The sequence below is a fragment of the Canis lupus genome, chromosome 3, assembly GCF_048164855.1.
Source record: "Canis lupus baileyi chromosome 3, mCanLup2.hap1, whole genome shotgun sequence".
Taxonomy (NCBI): Eukaryota; Metazoa; Chordata; class Mammalia; order Carnivora; family Canidae; genus Canis; species Canis lupus.
This window is the reverse complement of record NC_132840.1, coordinates 14998944-15015678: the sequence shown is the minus strand read 5'-3', so window position 1 is coordinate 15015678 and position 16735 is coordinate 14998944. Positions and strand designations below refer to the sequence as shown.

At 49.7% G+C, this 16735-nt stretch overlaps 2 protein-coding genes across 12 annotated transcripts in view; one reads left to right on the top strand and one right to left on the bottom strand.

The window, feature by feature from the left end:
• Nucleotides 1–16735, bottom strand: part of SYCE1L (synaptonemal complex central element protein 1 like) — a 73082-nt gene that overhangs the window by 46962 nt on the left and 9385 nt on the right. For 5 of the 11 annotated variants that reach the window (XM_072819010.1, XM_072819019.1, XM_072819015.1 and 2 more), the window contains 4 exons: nt 16539–16602; nt 15674–15743; nt 15486–15573; nt 15200–15284 (listed from right to left, as the gene is read on the bottom strand). In XM_072819010.1, coding sequence (XP_072675111.1) covers nt 15200–15284; nt 15486–15573; nt 15674–15743; nt 16539–16602 — 307 coding nt within the window. Of the gene's footprint in view, nt 1–12436; nt 12753–14945; nt 15062–15199; nt 15285–15485; nt 15574–15673; nt 15744–16538; nt 16603–16735 lie in introns of those variants that run through there. The other 6 variants (XM_072819033.1, XM_072819028.1, XM_072819036.1 and 3 more) reach the window with 6 other exon arrangements.
• Nucleotides 7986–12262, top strand: LOC140629537 (uncharacterized). The gene is made up of 3 exons (XM_072819057.1): nt 7986–9095; nt 10573–10663; nt 12014–12262. Exons 1-3 carry the CDS (start codon nt 8656–8658, stop codon nt 12254–12256), a joined length of 774 nt encoding a protein of 257 aa, XP_072675158.1. The 5' UTR covers nt 7986–8655; the 3' UTR covers nt 12257–12262.

Sequence of the window (16735 nt, the reverse complement as noted above, 5' to 3'; positions counted from 1 at the left end):
CCATTCTCCCCAAGATTAGAGCATCGTGCCTCTCCTCTGCTCACCATATTCCACCTCTGGACCTCTTTCCCAGCCTGTGAGATAATGCCCATTCTTCAAGTATTATTTCAAATGCCGCTGCCTCCATAAAGGTGTTCAACATCCCCTCTTAACCCAATGTTACTCTCTTCTGAATAAGGTTTCAAATGTCTCTTACACCAACTATAACCTTCCCCCTACATTGTAATTATTAATCTAAGCATTTCTTCCCACTAATCTAGTTTCAACATTGTGTGAGGAAGGACAGGGTCTTCTTTCCTCTATGTCCAGCATGGCAGGTATTCCACCGATTGCAGAAAACAGTGCATTACTGTGTGAAGGGAGATATATTGACACAGCAAGCTGTCGGAAGGACTCACACACAGGGAAGGGCCCAGGCAACAGGAAGACATGAAGGCAAAGGGAAAAATACGTTTTGAGGCTGAAGGTAAGACAAATAATTACAGAAATATCTTTTTGAGGACAGCTCTATCCACCACATTGACTGTATTGCCTGCATGCCTTTCCCCCAAACTCTCTAGTGAAGCAAATGCTCTACTAACTGGCAACCTTCTTGACATCTACATGGGTTAAACCGCATGAACTTCACAAAATTTTAAGTTTCTACTCATTTCCATCTTCTTTTGAAAGTACAGACATCCAGACTGAAAAACCATTCCATCTCCATCACATGGTCTATTCCTGAATCCTGCTTGACATACCATCTTCTCATATAGAATATTGGGCCATATTATATCCTAACATATCAACAAACCCAGGATTTATTTTCCAATCCATTGAAACTCAACAGAATCATGTTAAATATTAAACATAAACTGAGATCTGAATCTGCTTCTACCACTTCATCTCAGTCTGTGTCACTTCAAAGTTACTGTCATTCCCTTCAGCATGTTGACCCTGTCATAATGCCTGTTCTTTTCCATTGGGTGGTCTGGGATGGTTTGTGTTCATCATTAAAGTAGGTGCCTATTAATGTTTAGAGGATAATAGTATTTTAATCAGTAACTTACATTGAATAAAAGAAGTAATATCAGTTAGTAAAGAAGGAATGGCATTACATCCTGACCCATTTTGGCCTCTATTTGATTTACAAAGCCCTAAATAATCTAAACCACATCTCCCCTAACTTCAATTCTGCCTCCCTCTCAGCACCCTGGCTCCCTTTCCATTTCTCAAATATTCAAAACTTTGACCATTGACAATCTTCTCATATTACTTCCTTTCATTTTTCACATGGAAGACTGGTCATCACTGAGTCTTGGTTTATTTTTAAGAGACTAGAGAGAGAGAGGCAGAGACACAGGCAGAGGGAGAAGCAGGCTCAACACAGGGAGCCCGACATGGGGCTCGATCCTGGGCCTCCAGGATCAGGCCCTGGGCTGAAGGCGGCGCTAAACCGCTGAGCCAACCAGGCTGCCCTGAGTCTTGGTTTAAATATGAATTCCTTGAGGTACTTTCCATAACTACAATTCTGAATAGAAGCCCAACTAAGTTATTCTCTATCATAGCACTCAAATGTAATTGTATTATAATATAAAATTTAAATTTTTCCTTGTTCACTTACTTATTGACTCCCTCAATAAGGAGGGAGATTTGAGTTCCCAGGGCAATGGTCTTCCTCCCCCTGCCTTATAACCAAGCATAATGTGGTGTGCTTAGAGCACGGAGGGAATTCAGGAATACTTTAGAAAAAAATGAACAAATAGCTCATCAATCAAACACCATCTTTTGCTACTAATCCTTCATAAAATTTCACCCTGCATTCCTGAGCAAACATTTTAATTCAGTTTTACAGAGTTTTTGTGTTATCATTCACCCAAATGATCCGCCTATCTAAAGTACATTTTAGGAAATGAAGTGAAAGCCATCTCCAGGATGGGACACACCACAGAGACCTTGGGCGGACATGCAGGGCAATAACGTGCCATCACCGAGTCTAGGATGGAAGAGAGCCACCAGTCTGAAATAAAGCAATTTCCAGAAACTGAAATGGAAAGAACACTTAGAGAATGTCTCTTTGAAAGAAATGAGAGTGTGAAGGTGCCAGCTAAACATCCGTCCCAACTGTGCTGCAGAGAATGGAGAGGTTTCAGATTTTTATTAAACCACACAGAAAAGACAATAAACAACCGCAAAGTCACAGAGCAAAAGTGATTGGACCAGCCTAGTAGCCTCATTTTTCTGTCCTCTCATTGTCCTTTTGCTTTCCCATCTCCTTCATTCTGTACTCAGCATGAAACTCTTCTTATCCTTGTCTTCCCTGCCCTGTTTGTGACGACCCTTCACCTGGGCATGCACACAGCCATTATTGTGCACTAAAACACATGCATACATAAACTTTATAATCTTAAAAAAAAAAAAAAGGAAGAAATAATGGGTGCCTAAGTGGCTCAGTCGGTTAAGAGTCCCCCTTCAGCTCTGTTCATGACCTCAGGGTCGAGGGGATCAAGCCCTGTGTTGGGCTCCCTGCTCAGTAAGGAGCCTACTTCTTCCTCTCGCTCTGTCCCTCCGACCTTGTGTGCTCTCTCTCCTTCAAATAAAGTAAAATACAAGAAGCTATCATTTTGGGAATTAACATTTTTTCTGTTTGCCTTACTTTACAGAAATCTTTTCCCTGGTTTTTTTTTTTTTTTTTTTAAGATTTTATTCATGAGACACACACAGAGAGAGGAGAGAGGAGAGAGAGAGGAGATAGAGAGAGAGAGAGGCAGAGACACAGGTAGAGGGAGAAGCGGGCTCCAAGCAGGGAGCCTGACTTGGAACTCCATCCTGGGTCTCCAGGATCAGTCCCTGGGCCAAAGGTGGTGCTAAACCGCTGAGCCACTCGGACTACCCAGTTTGTTTGTTTCTATCGTGGACATCCTGATGTCTTGCTGGTATTTTGTATGGGATGTAATAAACTCTGAATCATCCTAAAGTAGAATATTATGATTTAGGATTAAACTTGGATATCTAGAATGTATGTATGTTTTACTACCTCTATGGAGGATGGATGAGAATACTTCACTATTCCTAAATAAGCTTTTGAATGCGGACTTAAAGCCACCAAGATATTTGATGAATTGAGAAACTTGCTGATACTTATTTCTTTACAATATTTCTAACAAAAATAAATTATCATCTACTTCAATGATCCCCAGCAATGCTTACACAAGCCCTACAGATTTGAAGATAGGCTTAAGTCTTTAAAAATCAAGTGCTCTAAAATTACAAACCAATTTAAAAGTGAGAACAAAGAAACCAAGCTACCAACTTTTATAATTAGTAGTTCACTCAGAGCTACACTTTTTGATAGATCAATATTATTCATTTTACAGATGAATAAGTCTAGACATAGCATTTTCCAAGTTTGATTAAGGTCATATTTCCAATTAGGCAACAGGCCAGATATCAAACTATAAACCTTACTGTGCCTTGGTCGGCTCTTTTTCTAAGATAATTAATTTAGAGAGTCCATCTGTAGTGGGTTCAGTAGTGTTGCTCCAAATTCAGGTCTACTCAGAATATCTCAGTGTGATTTTATTTAGATATAGGATCTTGGCAAAATTAGTTAAGAATTAAAATAAGACCATACTGGATTAGGATGGGTTCTAAATCCAGTGAGAGTGTCCTCAGAAGACGTATAAAAGTATGCCCAGGAGCACAGGAAGGAAGGCCATGTGAAAGAGATGGGAGGAGGAGATGGGAGGCTTTGCCCACAAACCAACACACATCAAGGATTCGCTACAACCACCAGAAGCAAGGAGGGAAGGGTGGGGCAGCTTCTCCCTCAGAGCCCCCAGAAGACCTGACCCTGCCAATGCCTTGATTTCAGACTTCTTGTCCCCAAAACTGTGAACGAATCCATTTCTGATGCTTTAAGCCACCCCATTTGGGGTATTTTGTTACAGTGCCCTGGGAAGCTAGAGCACCATCACTTATAGAAAAGGATGTTTAGTTACTAACGAAAACCATTTTCTTCATGAAGCCAAATGGCCATTGATTCTAGGGTCTCTTGATCTATGTAATAATGTGAATTGTTCTGTGCTGAATCTGGAATCTTTGAGATATCAGAATCATTTACAGTGTTTAGATTAACTCCCTATTTCCATTCGCAACTGCAAACAGAATAGCTAATGTTATGGCCGGTTCTCTTTCTAAATTCCTCTCCTGACCTTGATTTTTCTTAATAGTTGTATTTAAATGCTCTTCCTTTTTCAAAATAATTGAGTTGCAAACTCATGGAGGGCAAAAATCAGGTTTATGCACGTTTAGCAGATTACCTGTTGGACCGAACCACTGAATACACTCACCGCCTTTTTATCGAACCAAACCCCTGGAGAAAGTTCCAGTGTTCCACCGGTCTCTAACCTTCTGAACCCAACAGACCGCCTCCATGAACAGAAACTTTCCTGGAGGCTGAGAAAGAGAAGATAACAGTACCTTCTTTGAAGATTTCCAGGATCTCAAGGCAGAACAACTGCCCCTCAGCCCACACGAGCCCGAGTCCTCCATCTGTCCTTCTTAGACTGAGTCTGTCCTTCGTCGTGTCGGTCATGGAGCCGATATACTACATCAGGTGGATTATCCTGGCGACCTGCCCCTCTTTTCACCCGGCTTCTCCAACCATGCCCATCCCTTCCCTTTTATTTACAATCCTATCAAGATGACCTTTTCCTAAACCCATGTTAGCAAATATCTAGGACCTAATTCTCCAGAGAAAAACAGTTAAGAATAAGTTACAGCCCCAAATTTAACATTTAGAATCGGTCCTTTCATCCAGCACTTAAACACAACACCGCTTCTTCCTTGGCTGTCTACTTTATGGTCCTTGGGGCCCAGAGACCCCAGCCAGCGCACGGGAGGACAGGTCCACCTGCCCCAGGGGCCACCTGCAGGAAGCCAACCGGCCCCCCCCCCGCGGGCCTCGGCAGCCAGGCCGGGAAGCCGAACAGCAGCGCCTCTGGCAACCGTCCCCAAACTCCTGGGACTTGATTAATAACTGACCGTTTTCCTCGTTTTGGCCCTCACTTCCAACTTAGGACCCACACAACAGAGGCGTAGCCAACGCACCAGCAGAAAGCAGCCCTCCCCACCCACACAGGGGCTCCTCAGGGCAGCCCCCACCACAGCCTCCCCGAGCCCACAGCCTCCAGCCAGGGCCGCTGGCATCGTGGGCTGTTTGCACCATGAAGCTTTTCTTCTCTGTCTGCCTTGGAGAATCTGCCAAACGTGCGAGAGGGTAGCGGACTCCCTGGAGGAGTAACTCTGAGCAAGTAGCTCCTGCCTGTGCTCGTCCAGGTGGCTGGCACTTATTTCCACAGGGGAGCCAGAAGCAACGTTCCCGCTTGATTGGCACTTGAAGAGATTGCGATGTGACTGTTCCCTACGCAGAACCACAAATCCTGCTATTCCTGGTTTCGGGGGCTGATTCTTTTCAGTAACGTGGGCCTATATAATAATTAGTCCCCTGTCTCAGCATATATGCTGTACTCCTTATCCACCTTTACAAATACTGGCATAGGGCAACTTGACTCCCAGGTTGTGTTATGTAATACATGGGATTCATTTTATTAGATTATCTCTTAATTCTTGCTTGCATTTTTACTTCTACTAATTTCATTTACTTTGCTGCTTAATTTTATTGCTACTAATTTAATTCTATTAATCTATGTGGATTCCAACCTATCAGAAATGCCAATATGCTACGAATTGAAATATAATCATGTAAGGATTAGATCCTTATTTTCCATGTGTGTCATGTTCACATGGAAAACTCAGAAGTGATTTCCCAACAAAATTACTCAATTACTCAGGAGGCTGCTGCATTGCAAAGAGAAACAGCTGGTCACTCAGCCACACAGGACATCGCTGGACGGCGTACAGCAACTCCCTACCTCAGACCAAGGCATCAGAGGACAAAGGCTGAGCGAGTATCTCCAGCTCCTTCCATGTCCCATCTTTCACTGGTCAAAATTTTCCCTACTAGGAGTTAACATTTCCAGCTCTTGTCATCTGAGCATTTCAGACGTTTACTGGTAAAGCCATAAGGCACACTCTGCTGTACCATATGGCACCACTTCCTTCTTGCCCAGAAGTAGTGGGAGCAAACAGAGCCTTGGTGGATCCATCAAGTCAGAACTGCTTGCTGTAGCTTCTGGGTCTCTCATCCAGTGGTGACATAGGAGTCCTTCCAGATGCCAGCACTCACCTTGGGGGCTGAAGAGAGCCCATGCTACTAGTAGGTGATGTCTCAGAGGCCACAATTTGGAGGTGGCAGCCAAAGCAGAGACTCACTCCATAAACAAGTAGTCAAAGCTCAAGACACAACGAGACCAAGAAACATGTGATCCTTACACATTTAACATGAGGAGATACAATCAAAGTGTCAGCACAGTAAAACATCCTGAAAAAATCATTCTATACAACTAGAAATAGAAAGCTGCAGTACCCCAGAATTTATGTTACTGGAATATATAGCCACCTGTCCTCCCAACAGAGCGAGCAGAATAAAATCAAAATATTTAATAATGGCAACGTCCAAACCATTTGTCCTCAGCTGGTGTCGGTACAGAGAAGTAACAGTGAAAATTGAGTCAATCTACCCCCTCAGATTAAGGACTGAGGTTAGGCTGGCCAGGCCTAAGATAAAACATAGAGAACACAAGACATTTCCAAAGCTTGAAAGTAGTTATTTTGGGGGAAAAGTACGCTATCACCTTTGACATATAAACATATTCCTACACATACAACAATGAAAGAGCATCCATTCAAGGAAAAGTCATGCTAAATGAGCTGCCACAGTATTTACCTGTTTAACTGAATAATACTATTGATATTTTAATTAATATGCATGTGTTACAAGAACTTAGGGAACCTCAATTGGAAAAGGATTACCAAGTGAGTCTGCAGGTCAGTCTCTGAGTTATGAATGAATTAGGTCGTGGAGCCCATGTGCTCTTGTAAGATTATGATCATCAAAAATGGTCCTGAAGCATATTAATAGGAGGACATTAACGCTGATACATGTGGGATATGCAAATATTTGGCGATCAGATTACTTTCCCTCTGTAGGTGTCTAATTCCCATGGCTTGTAGCACAGCAACGAGCTCCTTTGTGTTCAACGTGGTTTCAGATACAGGAAGGCCTTGCTGTCACCTCTGTTCCTTCCGTCCCAGTCCCGTCCTCCTCCCCGACCCCCAGGGAGCCCCTTCCCACCCTTCGTGGTTTACCTTCCCCAGACTACATCATGCACTTCCCCGTTAACCCGCCAGAGAGGAGACCGCTCACCAGGCCGAGCAGTCTGGCGCCTCCACACATGCCTGAGCTGAGCTGGATGCCTGCGCTGATTAAGGACAGTGATTGGAGCTGCCACAGGATGTAACAAATCACAAGGCGCTTGGAGGCAGATGTGGTCTAAAGTGCTAAGCCCCATGATGCTGGGAAGGTAAGTGACCTCTCTGAGGAATTAGGCTTCCTCACTCAAACCAGGAGTTCCCCGCCTGCATCAGAATACAGAGCCAAGAGTCCTAACAAGACCCCAAACAGGGGGAGCCTGAGCAAGGCGGCAGCTGATTTCCCCTCTGCCTGGACAAGGGTCCTAAGAGGTGGCCCTGGTGTGGCAGCTCTAAGGGCCAAGGACTCAGGCTCCTCCTTTCTTACTGTTCTCCCCTGGGCCCCTGGTCTGCAGGAGGGAGGTAGCCCCGAGTCAGCTGAAGGGAGTGACTCCTAGCAGGGAACACACCCCTCTGTCTGGAGGGCACAGGCAGGGCTGTCCTTGGGGGCCCAGGGCCAGCTGTCACGTGAGTTGGTTGTTAAACACAGCTTTTATTAAAAATTCAATCACAGAAACTCACAATTTATATTAAAAACAAGGGCACCTTCCAAATCGTGTATTTTACTATCGTCTGTGCTCTTACAGTTGGTTTTTTACTCCCATTGTTCACGCCCGCGCTTATCACAGGATATGCTATTGCGTGTTCTCCGAGAGGAGAAACTTCACGTTGGCGGCATGAGATCAGCCACGGGGGGTGGATTTACACGGCAGACATTGGCAATTCAGCTTCCTTGTATTGTTTTGTTGATTCTCTAGACCAGCAGCTGGCCAACAAGTTCACCCCTGTTTTTCGGTCCTTAATCTAAGCCCTTGTTACATTTTATTTTTTTTTATTTTTATTTTTTTTAAAGATTTTATTTATTTATTCATGATAGTCACAGAGGAGAGAGAGAGAGAGAGGCAGAGACACAGGCAGAGGGAGAAGCAGGCTCCATGCACCGGGAGCCCGACGTGGGATTCGATCCCGGGTCTCCAGGATCGCGCCCTGGGCCAAAGGCAGGCGCCAAACCGCTGCGCCACCCAAGGATCCCGCCCTTGTTACATTTTAAAATATGAAAGGATTAGAGAAAATCGGGGACCGTGACTGGATGCGGCTGCAAACCTGACCTACGCTCGAGCTCGCAGGCCCTTTCCCAACACGCTCCTGAGCTGATGGGAAGTACTCACAACGCCAAGGGGCCTGAAAGCCGTCCCTGCTGGCTGACAGCTGGCGGACCCCGGGCTCACAGAAGCCGCACCTTGCTGGTCACCTGGGCCCTGGAGCCTCCAAGCCAGCAAGGGAGAGGATCCCACGGGTCCGATGCCTCCCGGGCTTTGCGTCTGGGCCAGCGAGCGCCAGCCCCGTGCAGGCCCCGAGGGAGGCCCGGCCGCGCTGAGAGCCTTCCAGCTCGACGCCCAGCACCTGCCGTCCCCCACTGGGATGCTGGGCGACGCCAAGGACTTTTGCACAAATAACCTCTTAAAGACTGTTAGTGTGTCTCAGCTCATCCTTCGATGGTTCTGGGTCGGAGACGGTAGCCCAGGAGAGCCCCGGCCTCCCCCAGGAGCCAGAGCAACCGGCCACGGCACCCGCGGGGCCCCAGGGGCTCCTGCTCTGAGGCCCACGGAGCCGGGCGGGCCCTCTCGGGTCGTGAGGAGGCTGCGGGACCTACGAGCACTTCAGAGGGATCAGAACCGGAACCGGACCGGGCTAGAGCAGGGTCTGACTCAAGCTGGAGTGGAGCCAGCCAGAGGCCTCAGGTGAATGAAATTTTAAGGGTGAACAAGCAGGTTAAACATATCAAAGAGAATCCTGAATTAGGGTGGCCTCAGTGGAGAACTTTTAACCTAGATAAGCTTATCCATTTAGAAGCTGCCCTAGAGAAAAAGGGGTCTCAGGCAAGCACTCACCATAAAGGGAAGAGGGAAAGTTATTTTTCATCCTTTACAATTTTTCAAGGATGAGAGCCCAGGGACACCCCACTCCTTACAGAGCCTGCAGATGGGATCCTGGGAAAACTGGCCTAAGCTGGCATCAAAAGTCCAAAAAACAAAAAAAATAAAATCAACAAATCACTAAAGTAGTAACTTGGTAAAAAAGCTTATGCAGGGGATCCCTAGGTGGTGCAGTGGTTTAGCGCCTGCCTTTGGCCCAGGGTGCGATCCTGGAGACCAGGGATCGAATCCCACATCGGGCTCCCTGCATGGAGCCTGCTTCTCCCTCTGCCTGTGTCTCTGCCTGCCTTTTTCTCTCTCTCTCTCTCTGTGACTATCATGAATAAATAAAATAAAAAAAAAAAAAAGAAAAACTTATGCACCTACCAAAAAGACAGTTGCAAAGCAGTGCTAGTTAGGTCATTTTTTGAGAGACCCCTACCGTCTCCTAAAATAAAGTGACTTTGCAATAACCAACTCTTTTTAGCCTGGTCTAACTTCCTCGTTCCTGCTCCCCTTTAACCTAGAAGTCTTTCACTTTGTACAGCTCCTCAGGGCAACTTTCTATCTGCCAGATTGGATGCTGCCTCAATAATGAATCATTGAAGAAAGCCAGTAAGATCTTTAAATTTTATTCAGTTGAATTGTTTTCTTAAAAAGTGAAGCAAAAAAGGGGGGGGGTATTATATAAGACAGATGAGTCACTGACCTCTACTTCTGAAACCAATAATACATTTTATGTTGATTGATTGAATTAAAAAAAAAAAAAAAAGCCAGACCAACCTGGATGGAATAGGAAAGAATGCAGCATGCTGTGGCATACAGAACAAGAATTCTAGACTCCATTTAGGAAGCCCCGGGCTTGAATAGTAGCTCTATCCTGGTTTTTCTATGTTGTTTTTTTAAAGATTTTATTTATTCATGAGAGACAGAGAGAGAGGCAGAAACATAGGCAGAGGGAGGAGAAGCAGGCTCCATGCAGAGAGCCCAATGTGGGACTCGATCCCAGAACCCCAGGATCATGGGGAGCCAAAGGGAGAAGCTCAGTCACTGAGCCACCCTGGTGCCCCTCTATCCTGGTTGTTAAGCGATCATCAGTTTTCCTTTCCTGACAGAAACCTATGGTGTTGATTAGGATTGCTGTGGGGACTGCTCAAGTGGTGACGCAAAGCAAATATGAAAATTCTTTGTAATGATGGTAGCTGTCTCCAACAGAGTGCTCCTGCTGTGCCAAGTCTTGTCTTAGGCACTTTCTCTATATTATCTGTTTCCTTAACTCTCACAACAACGCTGTGCTTTACAGGGGAGGAACCTGGGGCTCAGAGAAGCTAAACAACCCGGTGAAGTCACAGAGCAGGTGTATGGCCCAGCAGTCTGGCCCCAGGAGCCCACAGGTCAGTCGCCCAGCCTGCCCCATGGCCTGGGCAGAGGATGCAATACCCCAGAATGTCTACTGAGGTCGCTGGGACTCTCCCTCACCCACCCCTCTGTGGGAACCCGTCCAGTCCCTCTGGCTCCTCGCCGGCTTCCCACAGTTGGCTCCAGTCTACCTCAGGTTCCCTGAGGCATGCTCTTCAGCTTTTGCAAATGCTGAGCTGCCCCGGGGCCATTCACATGTGAACTTGAAAGACAAAGGAGCAAAGTTCTGAGAAAAAAATGACAGGAAATGAATACAAGCCCTGCAGACAGAGGCAGTAAGCAGGGGGCAGAGGGAGGTTAGCTGAGCCAAGAGAACAAATAGCAAATCAAAAGCCAACGGGCCAAACTAAAAGGCATCCTATGGAATGGGAGATGTTTGCAAATGACACATCAGATTAAGGGATAGTATTCAAGATCAGTAAAGAATTTACCAAACTCAACACTCAAAATAAATAAATAAATAAATAAATAAATAAATAAATAAATAAATAAATAAACAAGTCTAGTCAAGAAATGGGTAGAAGACATGAACAGACATTTCTCCAAAGAAGACCTACACATGGCCAACAGACACATGAAAAAATGCTCCACATCACTTAGCATCAGGTAAATACAAATCAAAACCATAGTGAGATACCACCTCACACGGGTCAGAATGGCTAAAATTAACAGGAAACAACAAATGTTGGCAAGGATGCGGAGAGAGGGGACCCTCTTGCACTGTTGGTGGGAATGCAGGCTGATGCAGCCACTCTGGACAACAATTTGGAGGTTCTGCAAGAAGTTAAAGATACAGCTACCCTATGACCCAGCAATTGCACTACTGGGTATTTACCCCAAAGATACAAAGGTAGTGATGCGAAGGGGCACGGGCACCCCAATGTTCATAGCAGCAATGTTCCACATGGCCAAACCGGGGAGTCAAGATGTTCATTGACAGATGAATAGATAAAGATGTGGTATATATATATATATATATATATATATATATATATATATACACACAATGGGATATTAGCCATCAAAAAGGACCAATACTTACCATTTACATATATGTGGATGACACTAGAGGGTATTATGCTGAGTGAAATAAGTCAATTAGAGAAAGACAATCATATGGTGTCACTTAACATGTAATTTAGAATGTTCTAGCCACATTAAAAAAAATTAAGAAAAAACAAGGTGAAATTAACCTTAACATTTTATGTAAGCCAGTATGGTCATTAAATATTATGACTACACCTACTCACAAAATAGTATCATTTACATATGTAATCAACATAAGAATTGTTAATGATGCATTTTAATTTTTTTCCTTCTTCCAGGATTTTGAAATTTGGCAGGCATTTTGTACTTGGGCCATGCCTCAGTTTGGACCAGCTAATGCCACTCTAAGTGCTCAGAAGCCCCACATGGCCGGCCTGGAGCTGTCACGCTGGGCAGTGCAGCTCCCATCTACGACTCCATCTTTTAAAGGCTCACTTCTCACACTGCTGTTCCACAGTCCCAAATATCGGTCTCCTGTCCTTTTAGTCTCCCATTCCAAGCCCACAACCCCAACAGAATAAAGATGAAAAGACTAAAAGAATTCCCTGACTGGAACACCGTTTGATCCTTTCCTTCCCAGGGAGGGGGTGGAGGGGAATAATTTGACAACTGCCCTTAACCTACAAGCAGAGGACAAAGGGAAGTGTGTGAGAGTGAAGAAGCAACCACTCCAAGTATGAACTTTTGGGGAACTCCAGGAATATGGAATAAGCCAGTGTTTATTTTATATGAGAGAGAAGAAAAATGGTTAAGAATAAGAACTACGGGCACATGGAAACAATGAAAAATTAATCATCAGTAGCCTTCAGATGTAAGGAAGTTCAGTGGATTCCATGCATGTACAAAAATATCCAGGCGATGGCTGAAAGGGGCATCTGTTTTCAGGCTGGGTTGCTTTCAGGCCTTTTACTGGAACCCAGGGAGGCACAGTAGGGCTGGTCAGTCTCCACTCTTCAGAGTTCAGCCTGGGAGGCAATCGACCATCTCCTTATCCTGTACCCACAGGAGGCAATCGCACTAGAGGAGCAAGGAGTCAGCTAGGTTTATAGTAATTTCTGCGAGGTTGGTATCACCATTTTGCAAATCTGGCAGTTGTGTTTGGGAGACATTAATCAATTTGCTGAGGTTACTGTGAGTAACCTCTGCCAGTGAGCAGGGAAGCCAGGATTTGAATCTAGGAGGAAAATAATAAATTGGCATAATATCCAGGCTGTGCCATCTGTGTGACACAGAGACACCAAAGGTCCCCTAAAGATGCCTGGAGGCTGGCCTAAGGCAGGTGGACAGCAGGCCTGCGGATCCGGGTGATAACTAGCATATACTGAGGGTTTGCTGTGTGTCAGCCCCTTCCAAGAACCCCGCACACAGACTAGACAGACAGGGCCAGACGTGGCTGGGTCCCCAGCAATTCTCCAGTATTAACCGCCCCCCCCACACACCCTTTACCTCACTGTGCTCCAGCACACTATCTCCCTCCAGATGTTTCTCAAACAGAACAAAGCTCGATCCCACCCCACAGCCGTTACACGAGCCATGCTCCCTGCCGGGGGCACCTTTCCCCAGATGCCCGAAGGGCTCCCTTCCTCCCTTGCACCCCTCACCCCCCTGCTCTGGCACCACTGCCTCCCTCAGTGAGACGCTAACCACGCCATTTAAATTCACAGGTTATGCTGCTGCCTGGCACGCAGCAGACGATCAGCACCGGCATTTTGTGAAGAGTGTTCAGTAAATGGCCAACACCCTGGCGCAAGGTGCCTCTTGAAATAGGGTCCCCCAGGCCAGCCTTCAAGGAAGTCGACAGACTTCACAGACTTGCAGTTGTTAGAGGCCTAGGGGAAGGGGGCCCCACAGGAGGACAGGGCAGGGCAAAGGCTCGGAGAGGAAACAGTGCTCCGCCAGGGTGCCAAAGGCGAAGGTGCGGTGTGTGGGGGTGGGGGGGCAGGGGCGGCTGAGGGGTCAGTGGGAATGGGGGGAGCAGGGGCGGCTGAGGGGTCAGTGGGAATGGGGGGAGCAGGGGCGGCTGAGGGGTCAGTGGGAATGGGGGGAGCAGGGGTGGCTGAGGGGTCAGTGGGAATGGGGGAGCAGGGGCGGCTGAGGGGTCAGTGGGAATGGGGGGAGCAGGGGCGGCTGAGGGGTCAGTGGGAATGGGGGAGCAGGGGCGGCTGAGGGTCAGTGGGAATGGGGGAGCAGGGGTGGCTGAGGGGTCAGTGGGAATGGGGGGAGCAGGGGCGGCTGAGGGTCAGTGGGAATGGGGGGGCAGGGGCGGCTGAGGGGTCAGTGGGAATGGGGGGAGCAGGGGCGGCTGAGGGTCAGTGGGAATGGGGGAGCAGGGGCGGCTGAGGGGTCAGTGGGAATGGGGGAGCAGGGGCGGCTGAGGGGTCAGTGGGAATGGGGGAGCAGGGGTGGCTGAGGGGTCAGTGGGAATGGGGGGAGCAGGGGCGGCTGAGGGTCAGTGGGAATGGGGGGGCAGGGGCGGCTGAGGGGTCAGTGGGAATGGGGGGAGCAGGGGCGGCTGAGGGTCAGTGGGAATGGGGGAGCAGGGGTGGCTGAGGGGTCAGTGGGAATGGGGGGAGCAGGGGCGGCTGAGGGTCAGTGGGAATGGGGGGGCAGGGGTGGCTGAGGGGTCAGTGGGAATGGGGGGGAGCAGGGTGCAGCTGAGAGGTCAGTGGGAGTCGGGGATGGGGACGGCTGAGAGGTCAGTGGGAGTCGGGGATGGGGACGGCTGAGAGGTCAGTGGGAGTGTGGGGGGGAGCAGGGGACGGCTGGGAGGTCAGAGGGGGTCGGGGGGGAGCAGGGTGCAGCTGAGAGGTCAGTGGGAGTCGGGGATCGGGACGGCTGAGAGGTCAGTGGGAGGGGGGCAGGGGACGGCTGGGAGGTCAGAGGGGGTCGGGGGTGGGGACGGCTGGGAGGTCAGTGGGAGTGTGGGGGGGAGCAGGGGACGGCTGGGAGGTCAGAGGGGGTCGGGGGCAGCCGGCGCTCGGCTCCGGAGAGGCTGGGATGGCCTCCGGACCACGGGGCACAGACAGGACCCTACGTGGGGTCTTGCCCCGCTCCCTCTGGCGCCTGTCGGCGGACAGACAGGAGGCGGAGCGGGGCGGCGGAGGCGGGGTGCTGCGGCGGCGCCCCGAGCTTCCCGAGCCGGCCGAGGCCCCGCCCCGCCCCGCGCCGCGCACAGACTCAGGCGGGAGGGGAGGAAGCCCGAATCCTTGCCTTTATTTCTCGGCCGCCGGGCGGGCGCGGGGCGCGGGGCGCGGGGCTCCGGGCGGGTCCTACTGCTCTGGGCGCGGCTGCAGGTCGTCGCGGGGGGCGCCGGGGCCCGAGCCAGCCTGCGGGGGCCGCGAGTCAGGGCGCCGGCGGCCGCTGCCTCCCCCGTGCCCCGTGCCCCGCGGGGCGCCCCGCTCCCCACTGACGCTCTCCCGGGGGGCTCCGGGGGCACCCCTCGCCGCCATCGCCAGGCTCCCTACCGCTCCTTCGCAGGCTCCGTGCTTTGGGGCGCAGTGGGCTTGGGCAGGACCCTGCCCCCCGAATTCCTCGAGCTCCGCCTTCAGCCTGGAGAGCGGCGGGCGCGGGGAGGAAGAAGAGGACCAGGTGGGGCGGCGCGGGGAGGACCCGCCGGGGACCTCAGACGAGCAGCGCCGCCCCAGAGGCCCCGCGGACCCCGTCCCGGGCCGGGTCCTTGCGGGGGGCAGGGCCGGCCCATTCCCCGCCCCCTGGCTCCTTGCTTCGGCCCCGGCTCCCGGCCGCTCTCACCCGTCGTCCACCGCCTGGACGCCCCCGGCCTCGGGCGCCGAGCTCAGCCGCCGCTCCACGTCCTCCAGCTTGGCCAGGGCCCGGCTCTCTGCGGGCGGCCGGGGCGTCAGGTCCCCGGCGGCTCCCGCGGGCTAGGCGCCCCCCCCCCGGCCCCCACCGGTCCCCCCACCCCCGGCCCGGCGTCCCACCTTCGGTGAGCAACTGCTCCCTGCTGCTCTGCAGAGCACGGATCTCCCAGGCCAGTCGCTGCTTCAGCATCTGCGAGAGAGGAGACCTGTCCGTCCGTCTGTCCCCTTACCCGAATTATGTCATTCATTCATTCAACTATTAACTCGATGTGCAGTTCCAGCTGTGGCCTGGTGGTGATGGGGACGCATTTCCTCTCCAGAAGCTCTCCACGTCCCAGGGTGCCTCGCAAATCTCTTCTCATTTCCCTCATCCTCCACCGGCTTCCCCTTGCTCTCCTACAAATAACCCGGGCACGCTTCAGCCTCAAGGCCTTGGCATTGGCCTCTCCTTCTAACAGGAACATCTGCACCAAGATACCTGCATGTTTTCCTCCTTTATGTCTGCATTCAGATGTCACCTGCTCAGAGACCTTCCCCTGACATTACATGATCCACTTATCTTTTTGTTTAGAGTCTGAGTATGCCTTCCCTGCCCCCAGCCATCCTGGGGACAGCAAATAGTTGACCCCTTTATCTCCTCACTGTCTCTTCCTTTATTCATTAGTTGAATGAAGGAATGATCAGACCATGGCCTTCAAGGTTCCCATTTGCCATTGCAAAGGGAGCAAACTCGAGGTGAGTAGGAAGGAAGCAGGATGCTTAGCAACAATCTGGGCAAAGATGCCAGGCATGGCAACGGGACATGGTAAGAGGTGGCTAGATTTAAGGTAAAACCTGAAAAGCTTAGTAGGTGGGTAAGAGGAAGAGGAGTCAAGGACTATCCCATGGAGTTGTGGTGAGCAGTGGGTGGACAGTAAGTCAGTCAGTGGAGATACTGAAACCAGGAGAGGAAGGGCTGTGGTTGGAGGCAATGAGGATGGCTCACGTGGAATTCCCAGAGTTCCTTGTGCTGGCCCATCAAATTCTCCAGCTGTTCTTCAACATGCAACCTACAGGCAAATACCGAGGAATGAGAGGATATATGGTAGGACTGACAGCCAGCCTGGCCCAGTCTGGGGAGTCCTGTGGGAGGCCTCTGGATCTTTGCCCTGTGCTCCCTCTCCTAGGATCCCCTTTATGGGC